Source organism: Cololabis saira, chromosome 9 (assembly GCF_033807715.1).
Source record: "Cololabis saira isolate AMF1-May2022 chromosome 9, fColSai1.1, whole genome shotgun sequence".
Classification (NCBI taxonomy): Eukaryota; Metazoa; Chordata; class Actinopteri; order Beloniformes; family Belonidae; genus Cololabis; species Cololabis saira.
Genome location: NC_084595.1, coordinates 29,759,669 through 29,773,558, shown reverse-complemented (window position 1 = coordinate 29,773,558; position 13,890 = coordinate 29,759,669). Strand labels below are relative to the sequence as shown.

Sequence of the window (13,890 nt, the reverse complement as noted above, 5' to 3'; positions counted from 1 at the left end):
GAAATATGTTATCTTAACTAGGGCTGGGGATCGATTAAAATGTCAAGAATCGATTCGATTCCGATTCTTAAGATTCAGAATCGATTATTAAGATTTGATTCGATTCAATTCGATTCCGATATTGATTTGGGTTAGTGTTATTAAAACTGTTTTTTGAGCTGTTGCATGAATTATATGACTGTAGTTATGCAAAATATTACTACTAGTATTATATTGAGATTAAAAAGCAAGTATTGGCAGCTAATGATGCTGTAAGGACCAATCAGCTCCCAGAATGCTGATAGAACTGCTTTCACAAACATCATGTGGGTCAGAATTACGAAACAGATCCAGGGCAGCAAACAGAGACAGATGAAATCGGTTTTATTTTTCCCCAGATTCCGTTTTTATTTGTTCCATTTTCGGTGTATTTTGGTTTTTTTAATTTGAGTATTTGGTTTTTAGCATTTTTTGCAAATGTAACCCCAAGACGGTATATAAAGTAATGACATATAGACAATTTATGCAATTATAATCTAACACTTTAATGTTTTCATACCTTTAAACATATTTAAAGGCAAAAACATGGCACCAGTTATTCTCGTGTCCAACAAAAAATTCCTTTTTTGGGGATAAAGAAAAAAATAACCAAAAGTTGTAATGTAATGATGAAAAAAAAAAAATACATAAATAAATAAAAAATTAAAAAATATCGATCTTTAGACATATGAATCGATTTTTATTAATTAATATGAGAATCGACTTAGAATTGGGAAATCGATTTTTTCAACACAGGCCTAATCTTAACCCGCCTGGACTGGTTGAGCTACTCAGCCACGATCTAAAAAAATGGAAAATACCATCTTACAGCTTAAAACACACTTCCTCGCTTCTATCGAACCCAAAAACTGCACAGAACGATGCTTTGGACATTGTTTCCACCTGCTGGGGTGCAGACTGGGCTAGGCTGCCAGACATGGCCACTATAGCAGAGGTAGCAGCAGTGCAGTGTGAGTAAATGAAAAGACTAACACAAAGCCAGAGGAGACGCAAAGATGGAAAATAAGATGTCCTTGAAGATGTACACATCCTGGGAGGTGTTTTAGAGGTAAGAGATCCAAGGAAATGTGTGTTTAATGTTTGATCCAGACTATGCATTTACAAAGTATTAATAGAACGATATTATTTTTTTCTTTCACATAACAGAGAAGGTTTGAGTACAAAAAATGTATTATCCAACTGAATTTATCCAGAAATGTACAGAGACATGCAGAGATCAAGAGCCTGGCTGTGAAACTTGCTGCGACAGACCCACCAACAAGAGCAGCTTGAACTTCACTTGCCAGCACTATGGCAACACATTTAAGCACAATCAAGTTCAAGTCTCCGGCTTTGACTGTGTGGGAGTGAGCTTTTATGTCTCTTTAAAGCGCAGAATGTTGCAGACAGCAGTGAGGTATCAGGTTATGTGCTGGCAAGGAGTTCTGCTCACGCGGCAGGAGCCGAAATAAGCACTGGTGGCCTTGAACAGCATCTATGATGCCGAACACTAAAACACTAAAAGCCCTGTGAATGGGACCTGTCACTTCCACTCAGCACCGTCTGTGATCTGAGACACCCGGAACGACGCTCAGATAAGTGACTAATCCCAGCATCCCTGTTTGGGTGACAGCCCCCTACTGCCATGACAACCAGAGGGGAATCTCCTCCGGCAACAACTTAATTGGATAATTTCCTCCCCGTTTCACTTTGCCTTCCTCTCCTTTTGTGAAGTTAAATCTGTGCTGTTGGACTGTGAATGTGTGTGTTTTTTTGTTTTTTTTTTAACTTCCAGAGTAGGGTGACTTTAAAACAAGCGTGATATTGACACAGTTTGGATGCATGCAAGTTCAAGCAAGCGAGAAAATAGGAGCCGTTTCTCCAGATGAAGCCACTCTGCATTAGACCACAGACCAGTGGGAGGTCTGAGAGTTGCTCTTAGTCCACCTGGGAGGGGAGTAAAAAAGATATATAGCCTCTCTTTTCAGCAGCTCAAAAAAGTGACCACTTTAACCACTGTAAACATTTATTGTCCTTTGTGTTACACGGCCTGACAATTTATGTTACACCCATTCAAGCGCTGGGTCACGACATAAACAGACGCTCCACCCTTCTACCCAGACTGCAGAGACCTGCACACTTGTGCCAGGGGAAGTCATTATACACTGTGTGTGTGTGTGCATGTGTGTGTGTGTGTGTGTGCGTGTGTGCGTGCGCGTGGTGGGCAGCTACCGTAGTGGAAAAATGAAAACAGCAGTAGTCTGGCACTTTAAGTGGATGAAGAGTTAGCTACAAATGGATCATAAAACTGAAAACCACAGCAAAGAAGAAGCCCTATGTGGTGCATTAGTTTTTGGAATGAAGACATTAAAACGTATTAATAAAGTAGCTGTGACTGACTTGCCAAGAGGAACTTTAAAGATCTTATTTCTTAACTTCATTTAGAAGAATCAGGATTCCTACGGTAAGCCAAGAAGAAATCAGCGTTTTAAAATATTATTCCCACAAGCACATTAGAAAGCACACACTGTATGCAGGCACTGGACATCAATACGATATAGAGGAATGGTGATTCGGAGGTCAAAAACTGAAGAACAATAAACGGAAAGGAGGCAGAAAAGGGAAAATGTGACATTTACGTCTGTCAGCTGTTGCTTAATAACTGTGTGTGTAACTCTGCAAAGCTTCCCTCTGTCCAACCGTCTGCAAACCCACCTTCTTCGCAGGCTGCGCCGCTGAATCCTGGACAGCATTTCCACTCCAGCGAGGTCACAGTGCGGTACACCACTTTGTATGACGGCCTCACCACTGTCTTGTAGCTGGAAAATACACACAAAATTTAAAGGCATCACACACACACACACAAACACACACACACGGCAAACACTGCGACTGCAATGACCCATTTTCTCTGACTCTGCAATTTTCTAAGGGAGTAATTTTATCTCTCAGTGCATCTGGAACATACAACCTTCCATATTTAGATGTTCCTATTTGCTGTTTTACTAACCTAAGGTCCATGAGACTTTTGCAAATCCCATATGTTGTGCATTCTGCAAACAGGTTCTAGTATAACATAGATACACCTGACTTTTTGAGGCCCTGGTCTTGTGTAAGATGATCATTAATTGTTATAACATTGCAAATAAATCATAACACATGGAAACGCATCATATTGCCCATTTAATGCTCAAACTAGCAGGTGGCATCACTGTTGCTACATACATCTTTCATGAACAGCATATGGATTTTTCTTGCCCAGCAGCTCCTTCTCCACGGCCCTGACAACCCTCATCACTGTTTGTGTCAGCAGCACGCACATACAAATCTGTTTCTTTTCTCATAGATTTTAAGAAATCTGTATATAATAAAATAAATCTTCTTTGACAGAATTTTCAGAAATGATTGTGTCAACCACCAGTCAACCATCTTCTTCACAGATAGATGATAGAACAAAACAAATATCTTAACAAATCTCAGTATTGAAATGACCAATGAGAGTGCTTTGTTTCATTTTGGCTCAGCCACTTGTGTGGTGTTATTGTCTGGCCACTACAATGTCAGAACAACATAACTTACACCGACCAACAGTGGGGGTAAAATGAAAAAAGAAAAAACTTTATGCGTGTCAGAACAGTTTTGCACAGCAGCAGCAGTCTGATCTTTTCCTCACCTGCCTCCTGAGCATCCCTGTGGCCAGCGGCACGTCTGGTAGACCCGCTGGAGGATTGTCCCGTTCTGCACCTGGCAGGTCACCGTCTTGGTGACTGTATGAGGACACCAGTTCCTGAGGAAAGGAGCAAGCAAAGGAAAGTCAGAAATCCAAATTGCACAGATGCTCGAATGAGAGCTGCCTCATTGTGTTGTTTTTTAGACAAAGAACGATATCAGAGCCTCAAGGTAAACAAGGAATAGAACACCCTCAAGCAAAGGCAGCGCATCACAGCACAGCCACAAAAGTCAATAAGCCACGCAGTCGCATTCAGTCTGGAATGGTCTTTCCCCAACCTTTTGTTTTCAGAATTCCCTATGGTGTTTACATGCTTTTAATCAACCACAAGATTAGCTTTGAGTGCATTTAGGGGTGTATTTACTCTGAGCTCTGCCATACTCCTCTATCAGGAGTTTCTCAGGAGTGAGCAAAGGTGACAATGAGGTCCTATACCATGATGGAGTTTGTTTTTTTTAAACACAGGTTACTGCTGGGTCACGAGTTCATTAGCCTCCCAGAGAAACTCATAAGACATTACCAGGAGTCCCAGAGGCTGCTCGGAAAAAAACATGTTAAAGGACAAAAGAAAAAAAACAAGATTTTGTGAGAGACTGATCATAGAGAGGTTACTCCAGATCCAAAGTGTGATGTTTTCTCAATATGGCAACAAGTTATGTAAAGGGCGTTTCATTTGTGAGAAGACTGAAAGCTAATTGGTTTAATATAATCCCTATAAGCCCCATAAGCACAAGAGAAATGTTTCTGAGAAAAGTCAGAAATTCATCCCGCGAATCCACACGGAACATCTATCTCTCATTTCTTAGCTGCCACTGCTTTATCAGGAAGGAAATGTACAAAATGTACAAACTACCTTCATATATAAATATGGAAACAATGACCTCAGCTGAAAGTGACACAATTAAAGCGATGTATAGATGTGGGCGGTGCGTCACACGTAATACTGTACACATCAAGAGTGGAGGGGTTTTCCCACCAGTCTGTTTGTCAATATGTGAGACCATATGTTTGTGTGTATCAAAGACAGTTTACTTTAGATGAAACTGCCAACGGCAGAGGATGTGAAGCAGCCTTGAACCAGCTCTCTTTAACAATCCCCACATGTTGTGGTGGCCGCACACACAGACCCGAGCCAACGAGCGGGGCACCCACATTCATGCTATGATAACTGAACTGGCAGAATAGCTGTTTGTAATCATAATCATTTTCTGCATGTTAGGAAAATAGAAAGATTGTCAGATTTAGCTAAAAAAAAGGACATCTGAGTGGTACTGCTGGGGAGAGAGATGAGATGAGAAAAATTACAATAGATGTTTGAAGTAAACTGGGTTACAACATTTATCTGGTGCAGAGCCAGTCTTCATCCACCGGCCATCAGGCTTCAAACATGAACGTAGATCAATAATCGATGGTTACTATATTACTTCCTGCTTCAGATAAAAATGATCTAATCCCTGGTGTAAAACTTGAAAGAGCTGTGGTCAGGTAGATTGAGATCAGGGGGAAAGCTGGGCACTCACACCGACTCCTCCCTACCACTTATCTTCCAGGCCCACCAGATAAACATCTGCGTTTCCCAGGCTAAGAGGAGGTTTCACCTGGGAACAGCCGAGAACATCACCAGGAGGTATGTGAAGGGAAGTGGGGGTGAGGGTAGGGGAGGTTTTATGATCTCCCCCCCCTCTCTCTCTCTTTGCGCTGAACATTTGCAATTAGCAAGGAGGAAACGTTGACCGCGGTTACTTCAGAGGATGAAATAGGAGCAGTTGGCACTATGCTAACAATGTCTTAAATAGTTTGACAACCAATACCTACGTTAAACACTGGATCGCATATAAAAACTAAAGGCCAACAGCGACGACACTTCTCCACTAAAGAGCAGAAAGACAATTGAAGACACACTCTTTGAGGCTGAAAAGTAATTGTATGAAGTCGATGCAGGTAATGTAATTTTCTGTGAACAACCTGCTGAACACATCAGTGCTTGGTTTTTGCTTTTAAAGGTTTCATAGTCAGCACCGTCCTCTTACTCAAGGCACCCATGTGCTGCGAGGCGTACGGCTCACCAGCACCATGCTGTTTCACTGGCAAAACACCAGGCAGGCCCTCGGTGAGTATCGGGTCTCAAAGCACACATGGCATGCTCTGAAAGCCAGGCCCAAGCTAAATAAATCATCATCCATCTCACAGTCGCGTGTAGCCAAAGCCAACCGTTAGGAAAGAAACCCCAAAATATTGCAGCTTTGTCCCATCTGTTCCTCAACGCTACTGACGCCAAGCTGGGAAGACACTGGAAAAGAAACAAAAGAGAACTGAACCTTTAAATGTAACGAATGCAAATGCAGACTGAAAGCTGGTCAAAAAAGAAAAGAAAAGAAGAACAGGCGAGCACTGCATATTCCAGTTACTGAGTGTGCTTTCATGTCACCTTCCTTTTTTTTTAAAATTCAATTACTAAATTGGTACATTTTCGGCAGCAGTGAAGAGGAAAAAACCAGCGAGGTACAACCGTGTGAACTAACGGGAGAGCCGAAGATGGCAAAACGCTGACCAAACTCTGGTAGGAAAACGTCCATTTCCAATATCCATTCATATACAGATGGAGTAGGAGAGTCGAAGACGCAAGTATTTATTTGAAATGCTGCATTAATGAACATCTAAAGGGATTCCTCTAGATCCCCGTATGTGGGAAAAGGCTTGGGGAGAACAATAGACAAAAGACTAATGTGGCAAACAGCCAAACAGAGGAGAGAAGACAGAGGCTATTTTATTATAAAGGTCACGTTAGAAAGCTTCCGATGGGAACACGGATATCAAGGAAAAGACAACTATGAAGCAATATCTGGTCTCGTGGGACTGAGGGGCAGCATGAGATTAATGTGATACAACAACATTAATCACACTCTGTTTGACAAAGAGACAAACAGAGTGAACTGGTCAAGGTGAAATGAATGAAGGGAAAGTGAGAATACTCCAACAACAATAGCCGATGAGTGAATATTACAGAAAAAATAAAAACGACGCATTACCTGTGTGCTGTATTGTAAGAGTTATTAAATGATAAGTCAAGCAATGTGCTTGGACGCTGCCTATCTTCAGGTTCAAAGGTGCTGTGTGGCTTCTGTGTCCAGAAGATCATCAAAGGACCTCAAAGAGGCCGTCACAGTCAGTCAAGTGACTACAATTTGTCTTGTCTGTTTTGGGTTTTCAGGCTGGGACACCTGAGCGCATGTTACGGGTTTGGGCCTCTTCAAGTGTTTGAGGCTGGAACTGGAAGAGGAATTCCATCACGGTGAAAAACTACCAGATGGGCCCTGACGTTAAATCCACACTGATCCACCATATTCACATGTGAAGCCTCCATACCTAACATCCAAGACAGTGCCGGCTGGTTTGGAAAATAGGTACATAGATACGTATCTTTGGTGTTAGGGGGCAGGGCCTTCTGTAATGTCTGGACGTGGGACCGTGCAACGGATTGGGACCTCAAGGTGGCAGGATCTGGAGTGTTTGGAACGTCAGTCAGTGACTTGGATTTATCTGTTTATTGACCCCTTCCTGAGGAGTTTTTGCAGTGTGGTAAGGTGCATTGGCCAGAAAAAACTGAGAAAAATCCTGAGGGGATGATTTCAAATGCCTTTTTCCCCCCCAGACCTGATTCAGTTAAACTAGTAGTTATTTCATAAGAAAATTACAGTTTTAATGAAAGTTATTTTATAATCTTATGATATTATAACTATTAAGGACAAAAATGGTTCCAACTCAATAAAATATTCCCATCACATTTTTTGGTTATTTTGATTCATAAAATTTTTTAGAGCAAGTCAAAACAAAATACTTTATAATCAGAATTATTGTTCTGTTTTGGTTCATAATCAATTAACTGATTAAATTGTAATGCTCCAGTCTAAACATTTATCTTCCTGATTCCTGAATCGTGTATCTCCTTCCAGCACATTCAAAATGTGTCTGTACAATGAAACTTCCCTGATATTCATCCCAACTTCCAATCTGAACTAATGTCATCCAAACTGAAATTCTTTTTGCTGCTCTGCTTTGGGCCACACAAGGATCAAACTCCTGGAATCTGAGACACCTTCACTGCCATGCTTGAAGAGTGCGTGGATCTGGTTAGGACAGGCGGGGAGTCCTCTGAGGAAGGATAAAGAGGTGGGTGAGACAATAAGTGAAGAATCATCTACCTCAGTAACCCCATACAGTGCTCAGCGTATAGTCATCAAGAACAGAGTGAATAAATGCTGTAAGTTTCTCTACAGAGTGACCAGACCGGTCCAGTAATTTCCAGTTATTTGAGCGGGCCTGTGAGGGAGGACATTGCTATTGAAGGTCTTTCTGTGACAGATTTATTTCTTAGACTGCTGAAATGAGATTCCATCTGTCTAAACTCTAAAGACAAATTGTTTCAGTCACCGAATGTCAAGTTGCAAGCTTTCTGCGCCGCATGCCACCATCGACATTGTTGACGCACCATAAACCTCTGTTTAAACAGATCTGGTCAGACGGCAGGTGGGCTGAGACGCTCAGCTGCTCATGTGTCCTCAAACCTACTGACCCCTCTGAGGACAGTGGCTGAGGACCAGCAGGAGCTCCCTTTCTCTGTCTACTCTCCCTTCCCAAAGCACAAACATTTAAACATTTCCAGAACGAGCCCAGATGCAGCCGGGTCCCATCTGTTCCTTGTTTGGTAAACATGTCCACAAATGTCTGGTGAGCAGGAGGATGAGCGCAGGCTGGAGGCGCTGAAAGCCACCTGGACACACCTTCATCAGAGAGAAGTGTGTCTGCACAGCCGTGCGGGGGGAAACACACACACATACACACACACTTAAGCTGATAGCCTAAATGTTTGTGAGAAGACTATCTCATGTTCATCATTACTCCAGACTTTGAACTGAACGGAGCATGTTAGCCCCCTTGAATCTGTGTTTAGTCTAGTGACTTCTTCACAAAAGCCCCCATCAACATCACTGGTGTTTTGCAGAAGATCAAACCATTTCCTCTCATCTGCCTTTTCATTCATTGACAATTCATTGACTAAAGACATGCACATCAAAACTCGCTCCTTCTCAACATCCAGTCTCATTAGAAGGTTTCTTGGACAGACTAGATAACTGAAAAGGGGGTGCATTTTCTATAAGGGTGTGACAGGCAAGAAGACGCAAATGATGGAGCTGCTGCTGCATCTCCTGGTGCACACCTCAGGGACAGGAGGTGCTCTCAGGAGGCAAACAGGGGGATGGTGGGGCGACAATGAGGATGGGACTCTGTGGAGCTTTGCTGCCAGCACAGGAAAAAGGAAACCAACTGTCAGGAAGACAATGGTGGCTGGTAGATGGATGGAGATGGGAGTAGCTCTGCACAGGGGTGCAATGAAAAAAAGGCACATACGGTTTAAAAATAGACTGGTGGTTATTTTGGGTGTACAGTGAGACACGATTGAGGATTAACATGCATGTACAGCAGGCTGCTGTGTAAATGAATGCTTACCTTTTGTGATAGACTGAGGTGTGAGCGGCTGCCGGCTGGTCTCTGCTCAACTGCGCACCGGCTGGATGTGTTTTGTAAAGTCCCGTCCTCCACGTCCCGTGGACGGACGTGGCCAGGCAGAGTACCAGCGCGGTACAAAGCAAACTTTTTCTGCAAAGTGCGGACACGCTCTCTCGACGGTGCGACCCCATTCCCGGTGCATCCAAAGTATAGAGGCCGGGCAGAGTTTTTCAGCAGAGAGCGCAGGCTCCCCGGTGAGACGGGACCGGTCGGAGGGAGATGCGTCAGACTGCACTGGGGCGGCCGGAGAAGACGCGCATCCTAAACCACACTTACACTTACTCACACACAAACCACAAATGACACTAGTTCATTTGTTGTTGTTCTTTTTTTTTTTAAAGAAGGGAAAAAAAGAATGCCTCAAAGTCCAAAATGAGATGCGGGAAAAATGTCGCCTTATAAACTCGCACTTCTCGTTTGTCTCTTGGTCAAAGATCCGACTTTTGAGAATGAACCTTGAGTGTGTGAGCGCGTGTGAGCGCGTGCGTGCGGTCCTTCCTGCCCCTCGGTTTGCTCTGCCCACCTCCGTCTCTCTGTGCTCATGTTCATCAGTCTCAACAGCAGCAGGCATGAAAGCGTTTTATAGTCTCTGCGGGTCTTTAAAAAAAACGCAGCCTGTTAGGTCTTTTTTTTTTTTTTCCTTTCTTTTCTGTACTACCCACTTTCAACCCTCCACTCAACACAATGCGCGCTGAAGGCGACGGGACTTTTAAGCTTTGTGATTGAGTTATGGGGGGTGAGTGCTGTCTTTCCAGGCTCCTTTGAAACGAAATTATGAAAATATAAAGCCAAGACAGACAGATATTGCCCCAACCCTGATAATAATCCATGATGCGGTTCGGATGAATTCAGAATCACCAATCCAATTAAGCCTTAATTATGGTTCTGCGTTAAATCGACGCAGGCCCTCGCCGTAGGGTACGGAGTAGGGTCTGCGTTGGTGTAACGCGGAACCATACATCAGCCTTTACTGTAACCTATTTGGGATATCTCCTTCCAGTGCATGTGTGCATTGACCATAAATCTGTGGTCCACTCCAAACTAAATACCTGCACTGCAACCTGGGATCTGAGGCAGAAGGGTATATCTGTGGTTGATGTAACTCTCTCAGACTCAGGTGCTGTAAAAGATGCTCCACGAAGCTGTCTGGTGATCTGGAGTTGCGTGGAGTCTTGAACTACTAAATGTAAGACAACCCCCACCAGAGGGGGTACAGACTTTGATGGGACTCAGAGAGTCCACCTGCTCACAATCACACCATGTGGAAAAATTGGGGAGGGGGATGGGCTGGAAAAGGATGTTTAAGACTTTTTTCTGTTTCGGGGCACCCTCTGCGTTTTATGAGGCCACTCAGAGCAAACAATAGTGCCAAGCAGGAAGTAAAGCAGTTAAGGTTGCTGTAAAACCCTGCAGTCATGGGCAGCTGAAAATCATTTTGAGATGGGGCTTCAGTTCCACTGAGAGCATTTTATTTTTTCCCTTTCTTTAGTTGGAGCTGTCGTTATCCTGCCTCCCATTTTTTTTTTAACATTGTCAGAGATGCAATGGCATTAGAGTGCATTTACTGAAGAAAATATCCTTACACAACACTTTTTTCCTTTTTTCTCAAAAAACAGGTTGTAAACTGCTTTACTTTTTATCATAGTTGTACAAGTTGAAGATGAGAAGGAGCGTGTCTAACGTTTACCTGCCCCTGTTCGACGGGGAACAGGACCCTTTTAGTCTACATAATATGGTAAAGACATACAACTAGTGATCTCCTAGGAGGATGGGGGGTTTTAAGGAGGGAGATCCAGGAAAACACCGGTTTTATGTGAATGGGTGTTTGCTTTTCTACTGTTCACATCTAAGAAGCACAATCCTGATTAGAGGTACATGCAGAAATGGGCCTCAAACATGTATGATGTCCAGATAATGGATGAAAACTTGCAGTTTTCCTTTCTGTGTGTGACTTCATTGTGACTTCACTGCTGTAACAGCTGCCAGATCCTCTGGGGCTGTCTAATTTTAAAGGAAACGTCACCTGGTTCACCATGCTGACATCAGCAGCATCAATTACTCAGAGCTGCACCAGATCTGCTTTTTATATGTTGGAATAAAAAACATGCTTCTATCCATATGACAAAGGAAACCTTAAAAAGATAGTGGAATGAAGTGGAAAACTTTGATTAGAGTGTCACTCTTCAGTGCACGACAAATACATGCCGCCTCCTTTCAGCGTCAGTAGTAATATTCTATAGCTGCTGTTTTGTCAAAGAGTGAGCAATACTGTCTTTACATGACATGCATGCAACATTGTAAATTCATACTTTAGGCCTGAAATGTTCAGGTCCATGATGGTATGGAGGCACTTCTCTTGTAATATCAAGTACAAGTGGTGCAAGCTCAGACCAGACTGAAGCACTGTAGTGTTCTGTGCTGCCATCTAGTGAAAAAACACAAGAAAATTGAAAAAAATTGAAAGCACTAAACATGTGAGGTATTTCATCCACACAACTTTTAAAGGATCAGATATCAGGCATTACTGGCCATTTAAGTAAAGCAGATAGTAATTTTTAGTCATCGTTAAGGTACAGACTCACTCCCTGGAGAACCCAGTGAGAGATGTAAAATGTAAATGTACTTTATTTATATAGCACCTTACATCAACCTAGAGGTGAACCAAAGTGCTTTACATAACACACAAAAAAATAAAACAAGAATAAAACATATGAACATATAAAACATCAAGTATAAAAAAGTGCCGCCACACTACTGGGTATTAAAAGCCACTCTGAATAAATAAGTTTTCAATTTAGATTTAAAAAGGCCCAGGTCAGAGATGGTGCGTAACTCACAGGGGAGCTTATTCCAGAGCCTGGTGCCGGCAACTGAAAAGGCTCGGTCACCCCAGTGCTTCTGCTTCGACCTGGGCATGTGAATGGAAGTAGACAGATCTGCTTCAAATACCAACCCTACACCCATTGCATTCCTTTGCAAAGAAGTGGTGTATACCGGTGTCCTCAAGGTATTCTGAAGTAAAAAAGACAAGAAAATACACAACAGTCAGAGACAAATAGCCAAAATGTAATAATATTAAGATATGGAGTTGCGTAGCAGTCACTGTCCATACCTGTAATCTAGGGCGATGTGCCTCTGTGGGGATCATTTTAAGAATCGGCAGCTCAACAAGCAAGGCCTTTGGTTTGCTCCTTCTTAGGCAGGCGTTCTCCATGTCCCAGTCCGCTCCCTCCAGATACAGGCCAGAGACAAAGCAGCCTGTTGGCAGCAAGAATTCAAAATAAAACATTTAAATAAAAAGAAAAATTGTCCCCAGGGGATGATTCAAGTGTTCATGGCTATTCACCAAACATGCCACCAAGGTGAATGTCATATCATTACCCTGCCTGGGGAAGTCACTGACTTCATCTTCACTGCGGTGCCCAGTCACTTGTGTATAGAGTGTGGAGCGATCCAGAGGCCAGACATTTTTCCTGCAGGCAGCTTGGACCATAGCCGTCAGCTAAGACTCTGGGATGTGTAGTCCTGACAGCCACATAACCTTTCGCTCCCCCTCGTTCACCTGGGGCATAGACGGATGCAACAGAAATGCATACAGTATTCTTTACCCATTTGCTAACCGTAATCAATAAGGTTCTGTGTTATTACATGTGACCATCTTTACCCAATATCTGTATTGTTCATAGCGCCTCATGAAATGGCTTATCCAGATGCCAAGGGACTTCAGGGTGTCAGGTGCCAGCTTCTTCCAAATAGCAGGAAAGTGACCATTGAAAAGGGCCCGAGCCACATCATCCAACTCACTGCTCATACCCACCTCACCAGCCAAGGCCTGACAGACACAAGAGAATCTCAACAAATCTCAACTGAAGGGAAACAAAGGTAAAAACATCTGAATGTGTTTCCCAACATATTCTTGTCATGCGTCCCAGCCTTACCCTTTGCAACTTAGCTAAAGACAGCTGCATGAGGACCACCAGTTTGTTGAAGCGCTGGAGTTCTTGAAGCAGAACGACTGAGGTTGGAGAGATGTCCGTGCCAAACGTTTTCTGGATCACGTTTATGTTGAATAACTCGGGCAGCTTATTCTGAATGTTAATGTGAATATTGCTGGAAGAAGAGCAAACAGGTACAGCAGTAACCAATGATATAATAAAAATGCATGAAAATAATAATAAAATAAGAATTGCGTTTGAGTGAGTGTGCTGTTCCCTACCTTCACATCAGCTCATTCAGTAGGCCTCTCTGATTGTTTAGTCATATGCTGTAATAGTTTTGCATGTAGTCCTCAGACAGGCCATATCTGTGTTTAACGACTGTGCGTTTCCATGGCAACGGTTCTGCTGCGCAGGGCACAGTGACATTGATTAATGTATGTTGCCCTCAGTAATGACTGTAAGGTATGAGTTTCCTGGCCGCGGGTGTGGACAGACCCCTTTAATATCTGTGTCGCTCGAGATATAATGTGAAAACTATCTTCATCTTATGTCGCTGCAAGTGAGTAATTTACGACTTTTACTTCCATATCATTAACATAATTAGGAACGTCCTGACCCACAATGATACTAGGGCAT

At 43.0% G+C, this 13,890-nt stretch overlaps 1 protein-coding gene across 1 annotated transcript in view; it reads right to left on the bottom strand.

The window, feature by feature from the left end:
* emid1 (EMI domain containing 1) overlaps positions 1 to 9,856 on the bottom strand; it is a 58,956-nt gene extending 49,100 nt beyond the window's left edge. The window contains exons 1-3 of the mRNA XM_061729152.1: positions 9,257 to 9,856; positions 3,692 to 3,805; positions 2,734 to 2,837 (exon numbers count right to left, since the gene is read on the bottom strand). Coding sequence (XP_061585136.1) covers positions 2,734 to 2,837; positions 3,692 to 3,805; positions 9,257 to 9,447 — 409 coding nt within the window. The 5' untranslated portion in view covers positions 9,448 to 9,856. The remainder of the gene's footprint in view (positions 1 to 2,733; positions 2,838 to 3,691; positions 3,806 to 9,256) is intronic.
* Positions 9,857 to 13,890: the final 4,034 nt, after the last annotated feature.